Genomic DNA, 15494 nt, shown 5'->3' with positions numbered 1-15494 from the left:
ATTTTTCTTCATACTGAAGTCTGTTAGTTTACCTCTCCTCAGGTCAGTGTGTGAAGGTAATATCAAAAGCAATGGGCAATCCATCAATTAGCAAATGCTAATTAAGTTCCTATTATATGCCAGGTACTGGGGTAGTAACCAGGGATACGAATTGCCAGGAGAGAGGTATCCATCAAAAAGTTATATTTCATGAAACAAAAGCAAATATTCATACGTCTTCAGTGATAGCCAGGATTTGAACTGGCCTTTAGAAATAAAGAATACCTTGACCCCAAACTTCCATGGTATTCTTAGAAAGAAAGCCAGGGGGACTAATATGTTATTCCCAGTTTACTTCTTTCCTTCACTAATAATTATTCCAACACTAGAAATAATAATTAATTCTCACAATTCTGAGTGAACCAGGATATGGTGAATGTCTGGAGCTTATGATAGCTTTGTGCTATCTGCTGGAAATGTTGGTCCATGACATAATGCCAAGGGAATCAAGCAAAAATATAGGACACTCAGAAACACAGAATCTCAGAGTTGGAAGTGACCTCAACAGTCTTCAAATCTAACTCATGCCTGACCAAGAAGCCCCTCTACTCCATACCTCAGCAGCGGTCATCCAGCCTTCATTTGTGACCTTCCTGTGAGGGGAATTCCTCCTCCCAAGGAAACAGTCTAATGAACTGCCTTTAGGGAATCTGAAATTGATTGAGACTGGGAAAGGTCAGGAGATCAATCTACAGGTCATACATATCATGTCAAGTGAAAGGGAAAGGAGAAGGTGCTCACTCATACGTACTTGGAAGGTCCACTTCTAGGGAAGGCCAACTTTGGATGAAATCGAAAGTCAGAGTACTTAGTCATTGATGTTGAAATACTTTCCCAAAAAGATATACTTAGGGAAATTATCATACCCCATGTATGTAAATGTGTTTCAGCGTACTACGTACTGATACTTTGGAGCTTAATCTATACAAAAGAGCAAGTTGAGAAAGGTTAGGACAGTATTTAGATGCTTATTCCATATGTATAATTGATTTCTTAAAAGGTTAAATACCTTTAGCATATATAAGAATCATTATGAATCCACCGTGAGTTCAGCATCATTTGGGCCTGCTTTGTTTTACCTCATTCTAAAGTAAATGTCATATTTCTTCTCTGGGAATAGAACTCTGGTGCTCAAGTAAGCATGTGTTTCCAAGCAGATATCAGTACAAAAGGAAGCCCCTATGTTTCCTAAATAAGGGACTATTCATACAGTCAGTACCCTGAACTTTATCAGGGGCTACCTGCAATGAAATTCCTCCTGGAAATGAAAGCTTTTATGGAGCAAAGACAATTGGTAGATTGAAATTTCAGAGCGGGTGGGAGAGTTCTGATAGTCGCCTTTTTAAAAGGTATCAGCAAAAGAGGTATCACCTGTCAAGAAACACCATAGTATGGTGGAAATAAAACTGACTGTGCAATAGGAAGGCTTGGGTTCTAATCCCATATCTGATGATTACTGTCCATGGAACTTATGCCAAGTCAGTTAATGTCTCTGGGCCTCAATTTCCTTCTTTGCATGTAAGAGGGTTAAATTGGATGGCTTCTGAGGTCCCTTCCAACACTAGAGCTATGATCTTAAGTCATTTAATCTCTCTGAAACTCAGTTTAACCTTTTGCAAAATGAGATGACCTCTAAGTTTCAGTTCCAGTCTGGAGCTCTGCTTTTAAGTCAATTAAACTCTTTGGAACTCAGTTTCCTCTTTTGCTAGATGATAGGGTTGGACTTGTTGGCCCCTGGGGTCCATTCCACTACTAGATCTCTGATCCAGGAATAATTAAAAACTCAAAAAAGTGCATTCTCTAATGGAAACAACATTGAAAAATGTATAAGTGTTTATATGTGTGTGTACATATATACACATATAGAAACACATGTATATCTACATTCATGTATAGAAATATATGTCTGAACATATGTGTGTGTATCTATGTATCTGTGTATATATACATATACACATGTGTGTATAATTTGTATACAGCCATTGAGAAAATGTGTTTTGCTTGACTGTGCATATATTTTATTAATTTTTTTTCCAATGGGGTAAGGGATAGGAAAAAAAAAGGACATTTCTTTTTTTTTTTAATAATGTGATGGTGCAAAAAAAAATCATGATGGTGTATAACAAATGCAGAATGTTCTATGCATTGTCACGTGAGGCCATTATACTCTTAGTCTGACTGAACTACTTTACTTTGTTACAAGATATTTCTCACAAGGTGGGAATCATTTACAAATGTTTGTAATCATAAATGTTTGTAAACAAAACAGATGAGTAATATGTTTAAAAAAGAAAATAAATCAATTCCATAGTGTCATAAAACAGTAGATATCACCTAGCTCAGCCTTTCCTTTTTATGCACATTCTTGGAATGATTTGGGTGGTGGACTACTTGAAGGCATGGGACACATTCCATAGCCTCACTGCTCAATTGTTTCATGATCTTAGAGCTGGATATTTGGACTCTGTGCTATTTTTATAATGCGTACCTCTAATTACAGCTGTTGTACCAAAATTCAGAGAAAAAAACCACTGTGGTTTGCTTATAAAGAATACTATAAGATGGGGGGACCTTTTGAATGGCTACGTATTATATTGGCACCAAAAAGGTGGGGAGACATTTTGAATGGCTACCAGTTATATTGACACTAATCCAGTCCAGAGCTCTTGGAGATGTTTCAGTCATTCATCAGTGAAGACTGAAATAACTTGGCTTTCTGAGTCACCAGGAGGGTATTTTGTGTTAGAATGACAGCTGCAGTCAGATGAAGGTAGGTCTGAATTTCCAAGGTAGCATTTTCCATGTGGTGAAAATTCAACACATCGTGTTAGTAGCTGGAAAAGCAAAGCAGTTCCAAGCATTTATTTTCAAGTTGTAGAGCTCAGAACCACACTAGCTGCCTTCTGGTCCTTTAGACTGAGTCACCAAGAAAATTATTAAAGAACAGAAGTTTAGAGCTAGAAGGAATCTTAAGTATCATTTAGTACAACCCACATCTAAAACAAACCCCCCACTAGAATACACTAGGCCAGTAGGCATCAGTCTGCTTAAAGACCTCCAGTTAGGAATACCACTATGTCCCAAGGCAGCTCATTCAATTTCAGAACAAGTATCATTGTTAGGAAGATTTCCCTTCCATTAGGTCCTAATGTGCTATTTCTGTAAATAAATTTCTATAATTTGCTACAATAAAATTTCCACAAATTGCTACTAATTCTGTCTTCTGAGGAGAAACAGCATAAGATAAATCCTGCTTCAGAGAGGATGGAGTTTTGGACACGAAGTTATGTGGAGAATCTGTGTTCAAATCCAGCTTCAAATGCTTACTATCTGTGTGATCTTAGGCTATCCACTTAACTTCCCTGTGCCTCAGTTCCCTCACCTGTAAAAGGAAAGAGAGTCAATGGTCTGCCTTGAGATTTGTCCCCTGTCACTACTTATTGAGAGGAAGTTGTCTCATCTGGCAAGTGCATCGGAAAGTACTCTGCATCGAGTGGCAGAGGTCCTTTAATATTTATGACCTCGGTAAAGGAATTGTACCTCTCTGGCCTTAGTTTCCTCATCTGAAAATGATGGCACTGGACTAGATGGCCTCTGAAGTTCCTTCCCACCTTTTCAGCTTCCTTTTTTCTGTCATTTTCCCCATCAAAATGTAAGTTTCTTGAGACCAGGTGCTGTCTTTATTAAATGCTTAATAAATGCATATTGACAGACTCACTAAATCTGTGAACCTGAGACTGACCATAGTATAGTCAGTGGCTTCGGACTGAATCCAAACTCCGTTAGGAGATTTGTTCTGTGAAGTTTGGATTCAGTCAAAAGGCTACAACTGAGGACTTAAAGGGTCACATATGGCCTCGAGCTGCAGGTTTGCCACCCCTGGATTATACAATCTTCTACATCAATTGCCGTAGGGAAAAGACTCCCTTTTCTTCCCAGTCCTCAAGTATCATAATCTCTGGGGGAAGGGAATATCTTTTCTTCTTTCTTACTTTCTTGGTGTGTTCTTTACCAGAGTGAGCCATGTCCCAAGAAAGAGAGGGCCCTAGTGGAAAGGTCAATGAATGAAAAACACTAATGACTGAGATGTTAGCCTTCTTCCATGTCACCCATACCAGCCACTAAACTAGAATTTCTTTCACCATCTTACCTCTAATGAGATAATATTCATAAGGCAATTTAGATGCATATTTGCGATTGTTATAAACACCACCACCACCACCACCACCACCACCACCATCATCATCATGATCATCTCTTGTCTCTGTACTCCTGGGCCAGGACAAGGATGGAGTGGGAAAGACATGTGATTGTCCAGACTTGTCCCAAATACAAATTTATCAAGGAATAGTAAGTAAGATGTTGGACAGAGTCAAGAAAACTTGAGTTTAAATCTTGCCTCAAACACTTACTACCTGGGTGACCCTGGGTAAATCACTTAAGTCCTCTCTCAGGTTCAGTTTCTTCAACCACAAAATAGAGATAATAATACCACCTACCTTTCAAGGTTCCTGTCAGGATGAAATGAAATAATATTATGTCAAGTGATTCACAAACCTTAAAATGCTCTGTAAATGTTAGCTACCATTATTATTGTGTAGTTATTGGAGACCACCACTAATCCAGAGGTGTCAAATGTTGGGCTGCACACAGCCCTCCTAAGTACACTCCTAAGTACAGTCCAAACTTGTTTAAAATATAACTATGAAATGAATAAAAATCAATAAAATATAGATAACATTAGTTATTATTAGTTTGTGGTTTTCCAAAATATTGTGCAACCCCCAAGGATTCTTATCTATGATTCAGTAGTCTGGATTTCTGAGTTTGACCTTGCCAATGTAATGTTCTATACCTTCCCATGCCCCAATGAAAAAATCTCTTCTACAATATAAGACAATTAGACATTGTTTCTCTACTTATACTCATCCAGTGATGGGGACCTCACTAATTTATGAAACCATCAATCATATTTCCAGGTTTAATTGTTAGAAAATGATTCATTATATCAATTTGAAATCGACCCTTAGCTTCTGCTTCTTGGTCAGAGTTCTACCCTCTGATGCAACAATAGCCAATCCCTCAACCATGGAGTAAATCTTCAAATTTCTTGTCCTCTCTGACAGTTCTTTTTTATGTAAACATTCAGCAGTTCTTTCAATAATTACTTATGTACAGTGAGTACCGTTTAGCCAGTATACCCCTCACCATTCTGTTGCCTAGGGGAGCTAAAATGTACCACCCCCATTTGATGCTAATCTGATCTTTGAAGAGGATAGACTGCTGCTTCTTCCCTTCCTCTGGAAACCATACTTCTTTTAATACATTTGCAATTTGCTTCAGTTTTGGAGTGGATATATCCACTCTTACTCATAGTGCAGTCATTGAAAATCTTTAACCTTTTTTCCTATGAACTGCTATTAAGTTGGATCTTTCCCGTACTATGCTTGTACAATTGATTTTCTAAAACATAATGTGGAACCTAAATGCAGAATTTTACCTTTATCCTTGAAAAGCTGTATCTTATTAATTTATGCTGTCCAAATTCAAGGAGGAGTCTGTCAAATGTGGCAGTTCCTTTATTAATCTCATGTTGAGTCCTTAGAATTTACCATGGCGACCAAATTTTCTGTTCTCTTCCTTCCTTTTGTCTCTACCCCACTTTCCTTCTCCCTCCACTCCCCTCTTCCTTTCACCCCTCCCTCTCCATCTCTCTCCTTTCTCTTCCTCCTCCTTGTCCCAACAAAACCTCCAGTTTCCTCTTCTTTCATTGAATGACCTTGATTAATGTTCCCTGTAGCCTAGGCCATATGCCCAATGAAATGCAATACGTAAAGTAGATGTTTAATATATTTGTTAGATTGGACATTCCCTCTGTTCCAACCTACATTTCCAGTACATCATTCATTACTCTTCTTCCTGTACTTTATTGGCCAAGTCAACTCTCTCGAGGATATCTCACACCTACACACACACACACACACATACACACACACACACACACACACACTCACACACATACTCACACACACACACGCACACTCACACACACATTCTTCCATCCCATTATCTTTGCATAGGTTGTCATCACTGCCTTCTGTGCTCTCCTTCTCCCTACCCTTGCCTCTTAAAATTCTCGGTTTCTTCCTTAGTTCTGCTCAGATACTGTCTTCTAAACAAACTTTTTCTGATCATCCAAATTCTGCTTCCTCCCCCACTGAGCTGACCTCATAGTTATTGTTTTTACTTATTTGGATTATGCTTAAAATGTACATATTGTCTCCTAATATAATGTGTAAATTTATTTAAGGCAAGGACTTTTTATTTTTTACCTTTCTATTGAGTACCTAGCAAAATGCATGGCACAAAGTAAGTACTTAATTAACAATTTTTCTATTGATTCCTCCAATTGGATTGGATGTTCCCTCTGCTTTCATCTAACTGGTCTTCGCCTTTCACCTTGTCATCCTCAGCACCCGGCTTTTGCTCTTCTTGTTGCTGTCATCACCTTTCCAACTTCTTGGTATCTAAATTAATCTTATGTTCCCTTCCTGACCATCTCCTCACCATTCCCTCCCCCAATATGAGTACCTTCCTCCGTCTCCCCATCCCTTTCCAACACACCTTTATACTTGGTCTTCCCACATTGAGTGTAATCTCCTTGAGTTCAGGGACTGTCTTGCTTGTTTATATTTCAATCCTTAGTGTTTAGCACAGTACCTGGTACATACTGTCTAATACAGACTCAAATTCCATTCCATTGGAGCACAGTGGAATACAAGATAGGTCAAGATTTCTCCAAAGACATTCGGAGGTTGAAGAGCTAGACCTGTCCCAGCAATACAAATAGCTCTGTGACAGCCAAGCCAAGACCACTCCCAACCTGCTGCTGAAGAGTGGGTTAATGGTTTAAATGACACACACACTCACACACACACACACACGCACGCACACACATTATGCCATCCTTAGGGTAAACACAAGCATTGAAGTCTTGAAAATTTACTTCTTTACATAGACGCAAAGCATATTACTTCCCTAGTTAGTGAAGAGACTCAGATAGAATGGGATTTACTATTTCACATAGGTCATAATTCATACCCTAACTATAAATTCTTTTTCACAATGGAATCCTCCTTCTGCTCCTAAATCCTTGCATTGTATATTTCCATAATGTTCTCCATATAGCTAACCTCTAGCAATGTTTAAAATCTCACTTTAAATACCATTCCTCCATGAAGCCTCTCTCTATTTTGATTTCTCCAATGATTTCTCCTTTCCCTAAACTACAGCTTTTTCTTTCTTTCTTTCTTCCTTTCTTTCTTCCTTTCTTTCTTTCTTTTTCTTTCTTTCTTTCTCTCTCCCTTCCTTCCTTCTTCCTTCCTTCCTTCCTTCCTTCTTCCTTCCTTCTTTCATTTCTTTCTTTTCTTTCTTCCTTCCTCCCTCCCTCCCCCACACCCCTCTCCTGTAATTTCATTTGTGAAGAGAGTTCCAGTGAGAAAACTCCCAGTCCCACCATGATAGACTGACCATACATTGCTTATTTCTTAATCAGACATTACTATGATTGCTCTGTGACCATTTGTGTATGTTAGTCTTTTCTCTTCAATGACCTTGTAAGCTCCTTGAGGGCAGAGACTATCTTATATGTGTATCACCGACAGTGCCTACCATAGCCCCAATAGAAGGTGAAAGATGCATATGATTTGAAGAGAAACCAAAGCATAAACATGTAGACTGTCTAAGAGGCAGTGGCATTTGGTAGATAGGACTGGACTTGAAGCCAGAAGACATCAGTTCAAATCTGTCTCTGACACTTCAACTTGATTCAGCAAAAATGTGTTGAATGACTACTGTGCGTCAGATGGGCAACTAGGTGGTGCAGTGGAGACAGTAGCAACCCTGTAGCTCAGGAGTACCTGAGTTCGCAGCTGGCCCCAAACATTTGCTAGCCATGTGACCCTGGGTAAGTCGTTTAACCCAGTTTGCCTCAGTTCCTCATCGGTAAAGTGAAATGGAGAACAAAGTAGTAAACCATTTTCTTTGCCAAGAACCTCAAATGGGGTCACAAAGAGTCAGACATGACTGAAATGGCTCAACAACTAGAAATGTGTCAGACACTATCCTAGATGGAGATACAAGGACAAGAATGGAAAAGGCCCCTGCTTTCAGGTTCATATGCTACTTGGAGAGCTCCAAATGCCCTTCTTTTTAACTTTCAACTCCTCGCCTTTTGCCTTCCTTCAAGTCTAGCACAAATCCCACCTTCTGCAGGAGCTGTTTCCCAATCATTTTCTTCTCCCCAAGGCCTTCCTCCAAAATTAGCTTTAATCTATAATGTTTATGCATAGTTATATGCATAGTTATATGCACATATGCATATAACTTTATATGCATAGTTATCCTGCATGTCCTCTGCTCCATTCAAACATGAGCTCTTTAAGGGGAGGGGCTATTTTTGCCTTTCTTTGTATCCTCACACCTTAGCACAGTGCCTGGCACATAATCAACACCTGATTAATGCTTGTTGACCAGTTGACTGAGGCAAGTGAAAGCATGTATCCAGATAAGTCAATATGAGTAATAACTAGGGGAAAAAAACAGAGCCCTAACTCTTTGGAGGGGTGGAATGTCTGGAAGGTTCTTATCTAGGGATGGGCACTTGAGTTAACTGTTGAATAAAGCTAGACATTTCAAGAGGTGACGTTTTCTGGAAGCATGATCTTGGGCAAGTAAGTGAATATCTCTAAGCAGCCACTTCCACAACTATAAATGAGGATAATAATATCCAGGATTCTTGTACAGATGAAAGGAGATAATGCATGTGAAGTTCTTTGCAGACTTTAATAAAACACTATGTAAATTTCAGCTATTAGTATCATTTCCTTCGAGATTCCCTTCCATTTGCCCTGGTGATTTCTTCTATGTACAGTTATAGACATTATGTTCCCTCTATTAGAATGTGAGCTCCTTGAGAACAGGATTCTTGTTTTTTTCTTTCTTTCTATTTCCAGTGCTTAGTGCATTGCTGGTACATAATAAATCCATAACAAATGTTTATTGAGTGACAAATTATAAATATGTATACAATTATGGGTACATTAAATGGCTTTGTCTTTACCTCTATTTTTGTTTGCTATTTTGTTTATAGGTCTGCTGGGTGCCAGTTTTCTATATGTTCTCTTGGAAACATTATGATCTTGGCCAGTTTTTAACTCGTCTCCTCTTTGTGTCGTTCCACAGACAGTAATTTCATCCTCGCCAACGCCCAGGTGGCCAAGGGTTTCCCCATCGTGTATTGTTCCGATGGCTTCTGTGAGCTGGCTGGATTTGCCCGCACAGAGGTCATGCAGAAGAGCTGTAGCTGTAAATTTCTGTTTGGTGGGGAGACAAACGAGCAGTTGACACTCCAGATAGAAAAATCACTGGAAGAAAAGACAGAATTCAAAGGAGAAATTATGTTCTACAAGAAGAACGGTGAGTGTTTTCTTTTTTTTTAAAATCAGCACCAGATTTATGGTGTCTGTTGGAGAACATCAACATCATTCAGCTAGATAATTACTCTGTAAGCCCCTCCAAGCTGACTAATGTTTCCTATAATGCCTGGAAATGAAATAAAATGGGCTAGAGGCTAATCTCTTCTGACTCTTAGCAAAGTGTATAGAGGATAATCTGCCTGGAAATTTTACAGAAAACTTATAGCTATTAATATAAGCTCTTACTCTTCAGTCCTCCTTTGGTGTCTGTTTGGGGGGATAGAGATAATCAAGAATTCTTAAAGGTTATGCTAATAGACAGCATGTAATGCTAGATCCTGACAAATTGGTATGGGACAGAAATAGTTGGTATCTAAACACCTCTAAGAACTGAAAACTTCTTAGAATATTTTTTTTCTTCCAAGACATTTCCCTCCAATACCACATTATCAGGTGGAGGTGACCCTGAATTATCTAAGCTTATGATAGTGACAGTAACTTCTAGTATATCTTCTTAAAATGGAAGCATTTTTGAGCCTGGGCTCAGTGACATTGAGTCTGCTGCCCAAGGACCAACCTCATTAACTTTGAAGAGACCTATTCAGTTGATTTTCCTAAATATCTTCCCTCCTTACTTTCAGTGACTAGTCATGTGTATTTGTTCAACTATAAGGGTACTATTTAACCTGCTATAGCAAATTTTTAAAAAATCTCCATTCAATTCAACAAGCAATTTCAATGGTAGCACATGTGAGTAAGGCACTCTGCTAAAGTCTAGGTTTATAAAAATAAACACAGAGGATAACATAAAAACAAAAGATAAAATATGCATACAGATTATTTTGGAGAAAATAGCACTGACACCTGAGGAGAATTAAAATGTAAAAAGTCTTACATAAGAACAGGAAACTGAGATAAACATGGAAGGCAGATAGGAATTCCTAAAGGCCGAGTTGATGATGGGGGAGCATTCCAAGCCTGTAGGACAGACATTTGCACATGACCATGCCTTTTCCTGGAGGCAGGGGAGGCAGTGTCAAGATCAAAAAAGGTCAGCTTCATTGGAGTATAGATTGTCAGAGTGAGGGTAAGTCTGGAAGGAATTGCTATTTTAAATCTAGAGGCCACATGCAACTGCTAACGACTCTTGAACAAGGAAGTGATGTGGTCAGACCAAAATTTTAGGAAAGTAATTTTGTCACCTGTGTGGAAGGTAAGTCACTGAAAGTTAGGAGATTAGTTAGGAGGGTGTTACAGTAGTCTAGGCAAGAGATGAGAGCCCTAACTACAGTATTGGCTGTGAAAGTAGGGAGAAATAATATAGATATAGAGTTATCAGAATGAACTTGACTTGGCAACCAGTGGGACATGATCGGGGTAGGGAAAAGTGAAGGAGATTGAATTGAAGAAAACACTGAGATTGCTAAACTGGGTGATTGTAAGCATGGAAATGGGTAAGTTAGGATGAGGAGTGATTTGTGGGGAAAAGAAAAGGGAACCCTTTATTCTATCAATTCTGGTATCTTGGTATTCACTGCACTCAAGTAGCAAATCATCAGACCAACCCATGGTATCCAGACATCCCATTCAAAAATAAATGTTTATGGCACAGTTAAACCTCCAGGGTACTAAAATTATGTGATAACTTCAAGTAGGTTTTGAAATGATAGTCAAAGCCCTGCCTAGTTTTAGGTGTAAAGGTCTTCTCTTACTGTATGGAGAAACTCTTTCCATACTGATCTCTTTGTTCATGGGGGAATTTCCAGGGACAATTCATTTTCAGGATATGATGAATCTAGTGTTTTCTGTCATACTGAAACTAGTATTGAGTAGTTGTGAAATTTTCTTTTTGAAGACTTCAGTTTGTTGTTATAATGAATTATTGTGCAATTTGAGTTTTTATGGTTCTGAACACAGAATAGATGACAATACCCATTCATGAATAAAATCATCCATTCATTAACTCATTCATTTATTCATAGGATCTTTGTGTGTGGAGATTTTAATTCTCTAGGTTTCTTGATTATTTGAGATATGAGTATTGCCTTGAACAAAGCAGATAACATCCATGATTGAAATAACTCATTCATTTCTGATTTCAATTCTCTGAGATGACTGGTTACTCTAAGATCTGTGTATTTATTGTCCTGGACGCAGAGTAGATAATACCACCTATCCATGAATGAAAGTATTTCATTCATTCATTCAACATTCAACATTTGTTATTATGCACCTACTACTGTGGATATAAAAAAGTGAAACTTTCTGTACCCTCAAGATGCTTACATTCTTTTGGAATTCATAAATAATAATGGGAAAAATTCCTTGGATTTAGACTCTTTAGCATAATTTCTTTGGAGGGGAGGCATCAGTTTCTTATCCTTCATTTTTCTATCTCCCCTAAAAATTTGTGATTTGGGATGGGAACATAGGTTACCTCCACAAGTAGCTAAGAAAAATGCAGATATAATTTGAAATTTGATAGCCAAATAAAGATAATACCAAAGTCACTTTACTCTCTAAAAATCTTCCTCTAATATCACATTATAAGGTGGAAGTGACCCTGAATTATCTAAGATTATATTAGTGAGTCACAATAAGCTTGTGAGTCTGGGCCTGGTGATACTGAGTTTGCTGTCTAAGGACCAAACCCACTAATTTTGAAGAGACCTATATTCAGGTGCTAAATAAGCTGATAAGCTTTTATTTGGGTAGGTAATTGGCACAGTGGATATAGTGCCAGTCTTGGAAGACCAAGGTTCAAATCCAGCCTCAGACATTTATTAGCTGTATAATCCTGGGTAAGTCATTTCCCCCCATTCACCTCAGTTTCCTCACCTGTAAAATGAGCTAGCGAAGGAAATGGTAAACTACTCCAACATCCCAAATGGGGTCACAAAAAGTTAGACATGACTGAAACAACTGAACAACAATAAGCTTTTGTCTCTTCAGTAGTTCAGAGGCTGCAATCTACCTCCCTGGAGGGAGTATCCACTCCCATGATACACAAAGATGATGACAACTTAAAAAATGCTAGCTTGGGATTTCAGTAATTAAGCTCCTAACAGATATAGTAAAAATGCTCACATTCATGTTGAGTTGTACTTAATGGGGCATATACAATAAAATTTGTTAGAAGTGAACCCATCTAACAAGCCCCCAGCAGTGAGAAACACGCTCCCCTTAAACAAGGAAGGAATAATGCCTGTTGTGAAATCAGGAAAGCTTTTATTAATCTTTACGTCCACTCCCCCAGAATGGACGGGTAACCTCACCAGTAAGGTTACAGGAAGACTACAACACATGCAGAAAGATGGGGTTTCTTATACTGTTTTCCTAACTTTGGATCTCCCGCAATACCATCCCCTGGCCATGTGACTCCATGTTCTCCTCTCTGATAGGCCCTTCCTCACACAGCTCCTTGGACCAGCGTATTAGTTTCTAACCTCTAACCTGTCCATGCTAGGCCACAACCCCTATCACCTAGGAGTGTGGACAACAGAACTTTCTTCCCACAAATTTAACTAATTTCTTTATGAAGTACAAATTAAGTGCGAGGCATCATGCTGGGTATTATGGAAGAAATACCCTGTGTTGTCAAGATTTTTCTGAGAAGAGGAGGAAATAACATACCAGATAAACAGAACACAGGAACCCAAGGACCTGTGTTCCAAACCTACCTCTGATACTACCTATGTGACCTTGGGCAAATTATTTAAGCTTCCTAGTCCTTAGATATTTCTTCCATAAAATGAGGATTTTACACTAGACAGCCCCTGAGGTCCTTTCCTATTTGAGATCTGTGATCCTACATTAACAGATGAATAAATTCAAATAGTGTACAAAGCAGTTATGAAAGGGGAAGGCACAGCACAAACAAATGGGAAAATCAGAAAGGTTTCTTGCAAGAGGTGACCCTAAAACTGAGCCTTGAGAGAAGAGGGAGAAGGAATTTAGATGGCATCTACTATGTGCCAGATGTTGTGCTGAGGGAGAAAGAGATTTCAAGAAGTGTGAGAAGAGAAATGAGAGCTCACATTCAAATTCAGAATCCCAGAATTTGAGAGTCTATCTAGTCTCACTCATATACAACAGGAACCCTCATTATTCTGTACCTGACAGATGTACAATATCCAACCTTTGATAACCTTGGGAGTTGGAGAGAAGGGGTGGAAATTCACCATTTCTCAAGGCAGCTTATTCCACTTTTGCTGAGTTTGAATTATTGGGAAATTTTTCTTACATCAGTCTTAAATTTGCAAGTCCCACCTATTTTTTTCTTGTTCTGTCCTTGAGGAGTAGACAGAACTAGTCTAATACCTTCTCCATCTGAAAGCCCTTCATACACTTGAATAAAGCTGTCATGTTGCCCCCTGAGGATTCTCTTCTCCAGATTAAACATTCCCATTTCCTTTCATTGGTTCTTATATGTCATGGACTCAAGGTACTTCTATATCATTGTGGCTCTCCTCTGGATACTTTTCAATGGCCTCCTTCTACTCTGATTCCCAGAGCTAAACACAATTCCTCAGATGCCATCCAATGAGGGTGGAGTAGATTATTGTCCTATTCCTGAAAGCTATGTCTCTCTTAATGTAGTCCAGGAGCCCATTAGTTCTTTATTCACATGTTGAATATGCATTTGATACAAACCCCAGGTCATTTTTCATAACTCCACATCTTCACCATGCTATATAGTAAACACTAAACCTATGAACATATATACATATGAAAGTGATTTTTAGAAAAAATGTGCAAGCCTTTACATTTATTCCTACTCAGTTATAGCTTGTAAGACTCAGCTCAGTGCTGGAGCTTTTCAAAGACCTTTGGGACCCTGACTCTGTCACCCAGTGTGTCAGTTACCACTCTCAGCAGGATGTCAGCCATAAACTCAGGTCTTCTGACTCCAAACCCAGCACCCTTTCAATGCATGTCATCTAGATGGTGGGAAAAACAGGTAGAAGACTCTTGCAGGGAGTGATTCAGGGGCATAGTAAAGAGGGTGTTTCCTTTGTGAAATAGCATTTGGCATGGCATACCTTTGAAGGGAGGGATCAATTTTCAGTATACACACTGCCTATCTATTTCAGATATAAACATTCTCATGCTAAGAAGGCAGTGAAGGATCTTGTAATGACCCTGTGGTATAGTATAGCTTGAGCTCATGTTTAAACTGGGGTCTAGCTGATAATTATTTCGACATAATTGACTTCCTTTTTTGTCCTTTTAGTTTTATTTACATATTTAAAATATTGTGAGTAGGGATCCATAGGTTTTATCTGTCTGTCTCAAGGATCCAGGACACAAACAATGGTGAGTGAAGAGCCAGTCTATGGGTCAAGAAGTCCAAAGTTCAAGTCCAGCCCATGACATATACTAAACTCCACAAGTTACAAACTTCTTAGTGGCCCAATTATTGGAACAATAAGTTGCCTAACAAGTACTGGGCAGCTAGGTGGCATAGTAAATAGAGTTCTGAGCCTGGAGTCAAGAAGACTTATCTTCCTGAATTCAAGTCTGACCTGAGACACTTTAGCTTTGTGACCTTGGCAAGTCACTTAACCCTGTTTGCCTCAGTTTCCTCATCTGTAAAATGAACAGAAGGAAATGGCAAACCACTCCAGTATCTTTGCCAAGAAAATCTCAAATGGGGTCACAAAGAGTCAGACATGACCAAAACAATTGAACTTCTAAGAAGTACTAGTCTGCAGTGGAAAAGGGAATTTCCATACTGGCATTGGCTAGAACACTAAAATCACAAGACTGGACTAAGACAAAACAAATGCTAAAAAATCCAACAAATGCTGAAAGAAAAGAGAAATGAAATTCCTTGAACCATTTGCTTTTTGCAATGAGCTGTTCAGTGAAGGAGCATAGAGGAAGAAACGTTACTCTCTTGGGAATGATCAGTCAATATTTGAGGTGTTCTTGGTGGCATATATTCTTAGTTACACTCATCAATGTGACACAGCTGAT

General features: G+C 38.8%; 1 protein-coding gene across 1 annotated transcript in view; it reads left to right on the top strand.

Moving 5' to 3' along the window:
• KCNH8 (potassium voltage-gated channel subfamily H member 8) overlaps positions 1-15494 on the top strand; it is a 391062-nt gene that overhangs the window by 102638 nt on the left and 272930 nt on the right. Inside the window, exon 2 of the mRNA XM_072651223.1 lies at positions 9283-9516. Within this exon, the coding sequence (XP_072507324.1) occupies positions 9283-9516 (234 nt within the window). The remainder of the gene's footprint in view (positions 1-9282; positions 9517-15494) is intronic.

This window comes from Notamacropus eugenii, chromosome 3 (assembly GCF_028372415.1).
Source record: "Notamacropus eugenii isolate mMacEug1 chromosome 3, mMacEug1.pri_v2, whole genome shotgun sequence".
NCBI classification, from domain to species: domain Eukaryota; kingdom Metazoa; phylum Chordata; class Mammalia; order Diprotodontia; family Macropodidae; genus Notamacropus; species Notamacropus eugenii.
Note: the sequence above shows the minus strand (reverse complement) of the source record. Positions and strands in the feature narration are given on the sequence as shown.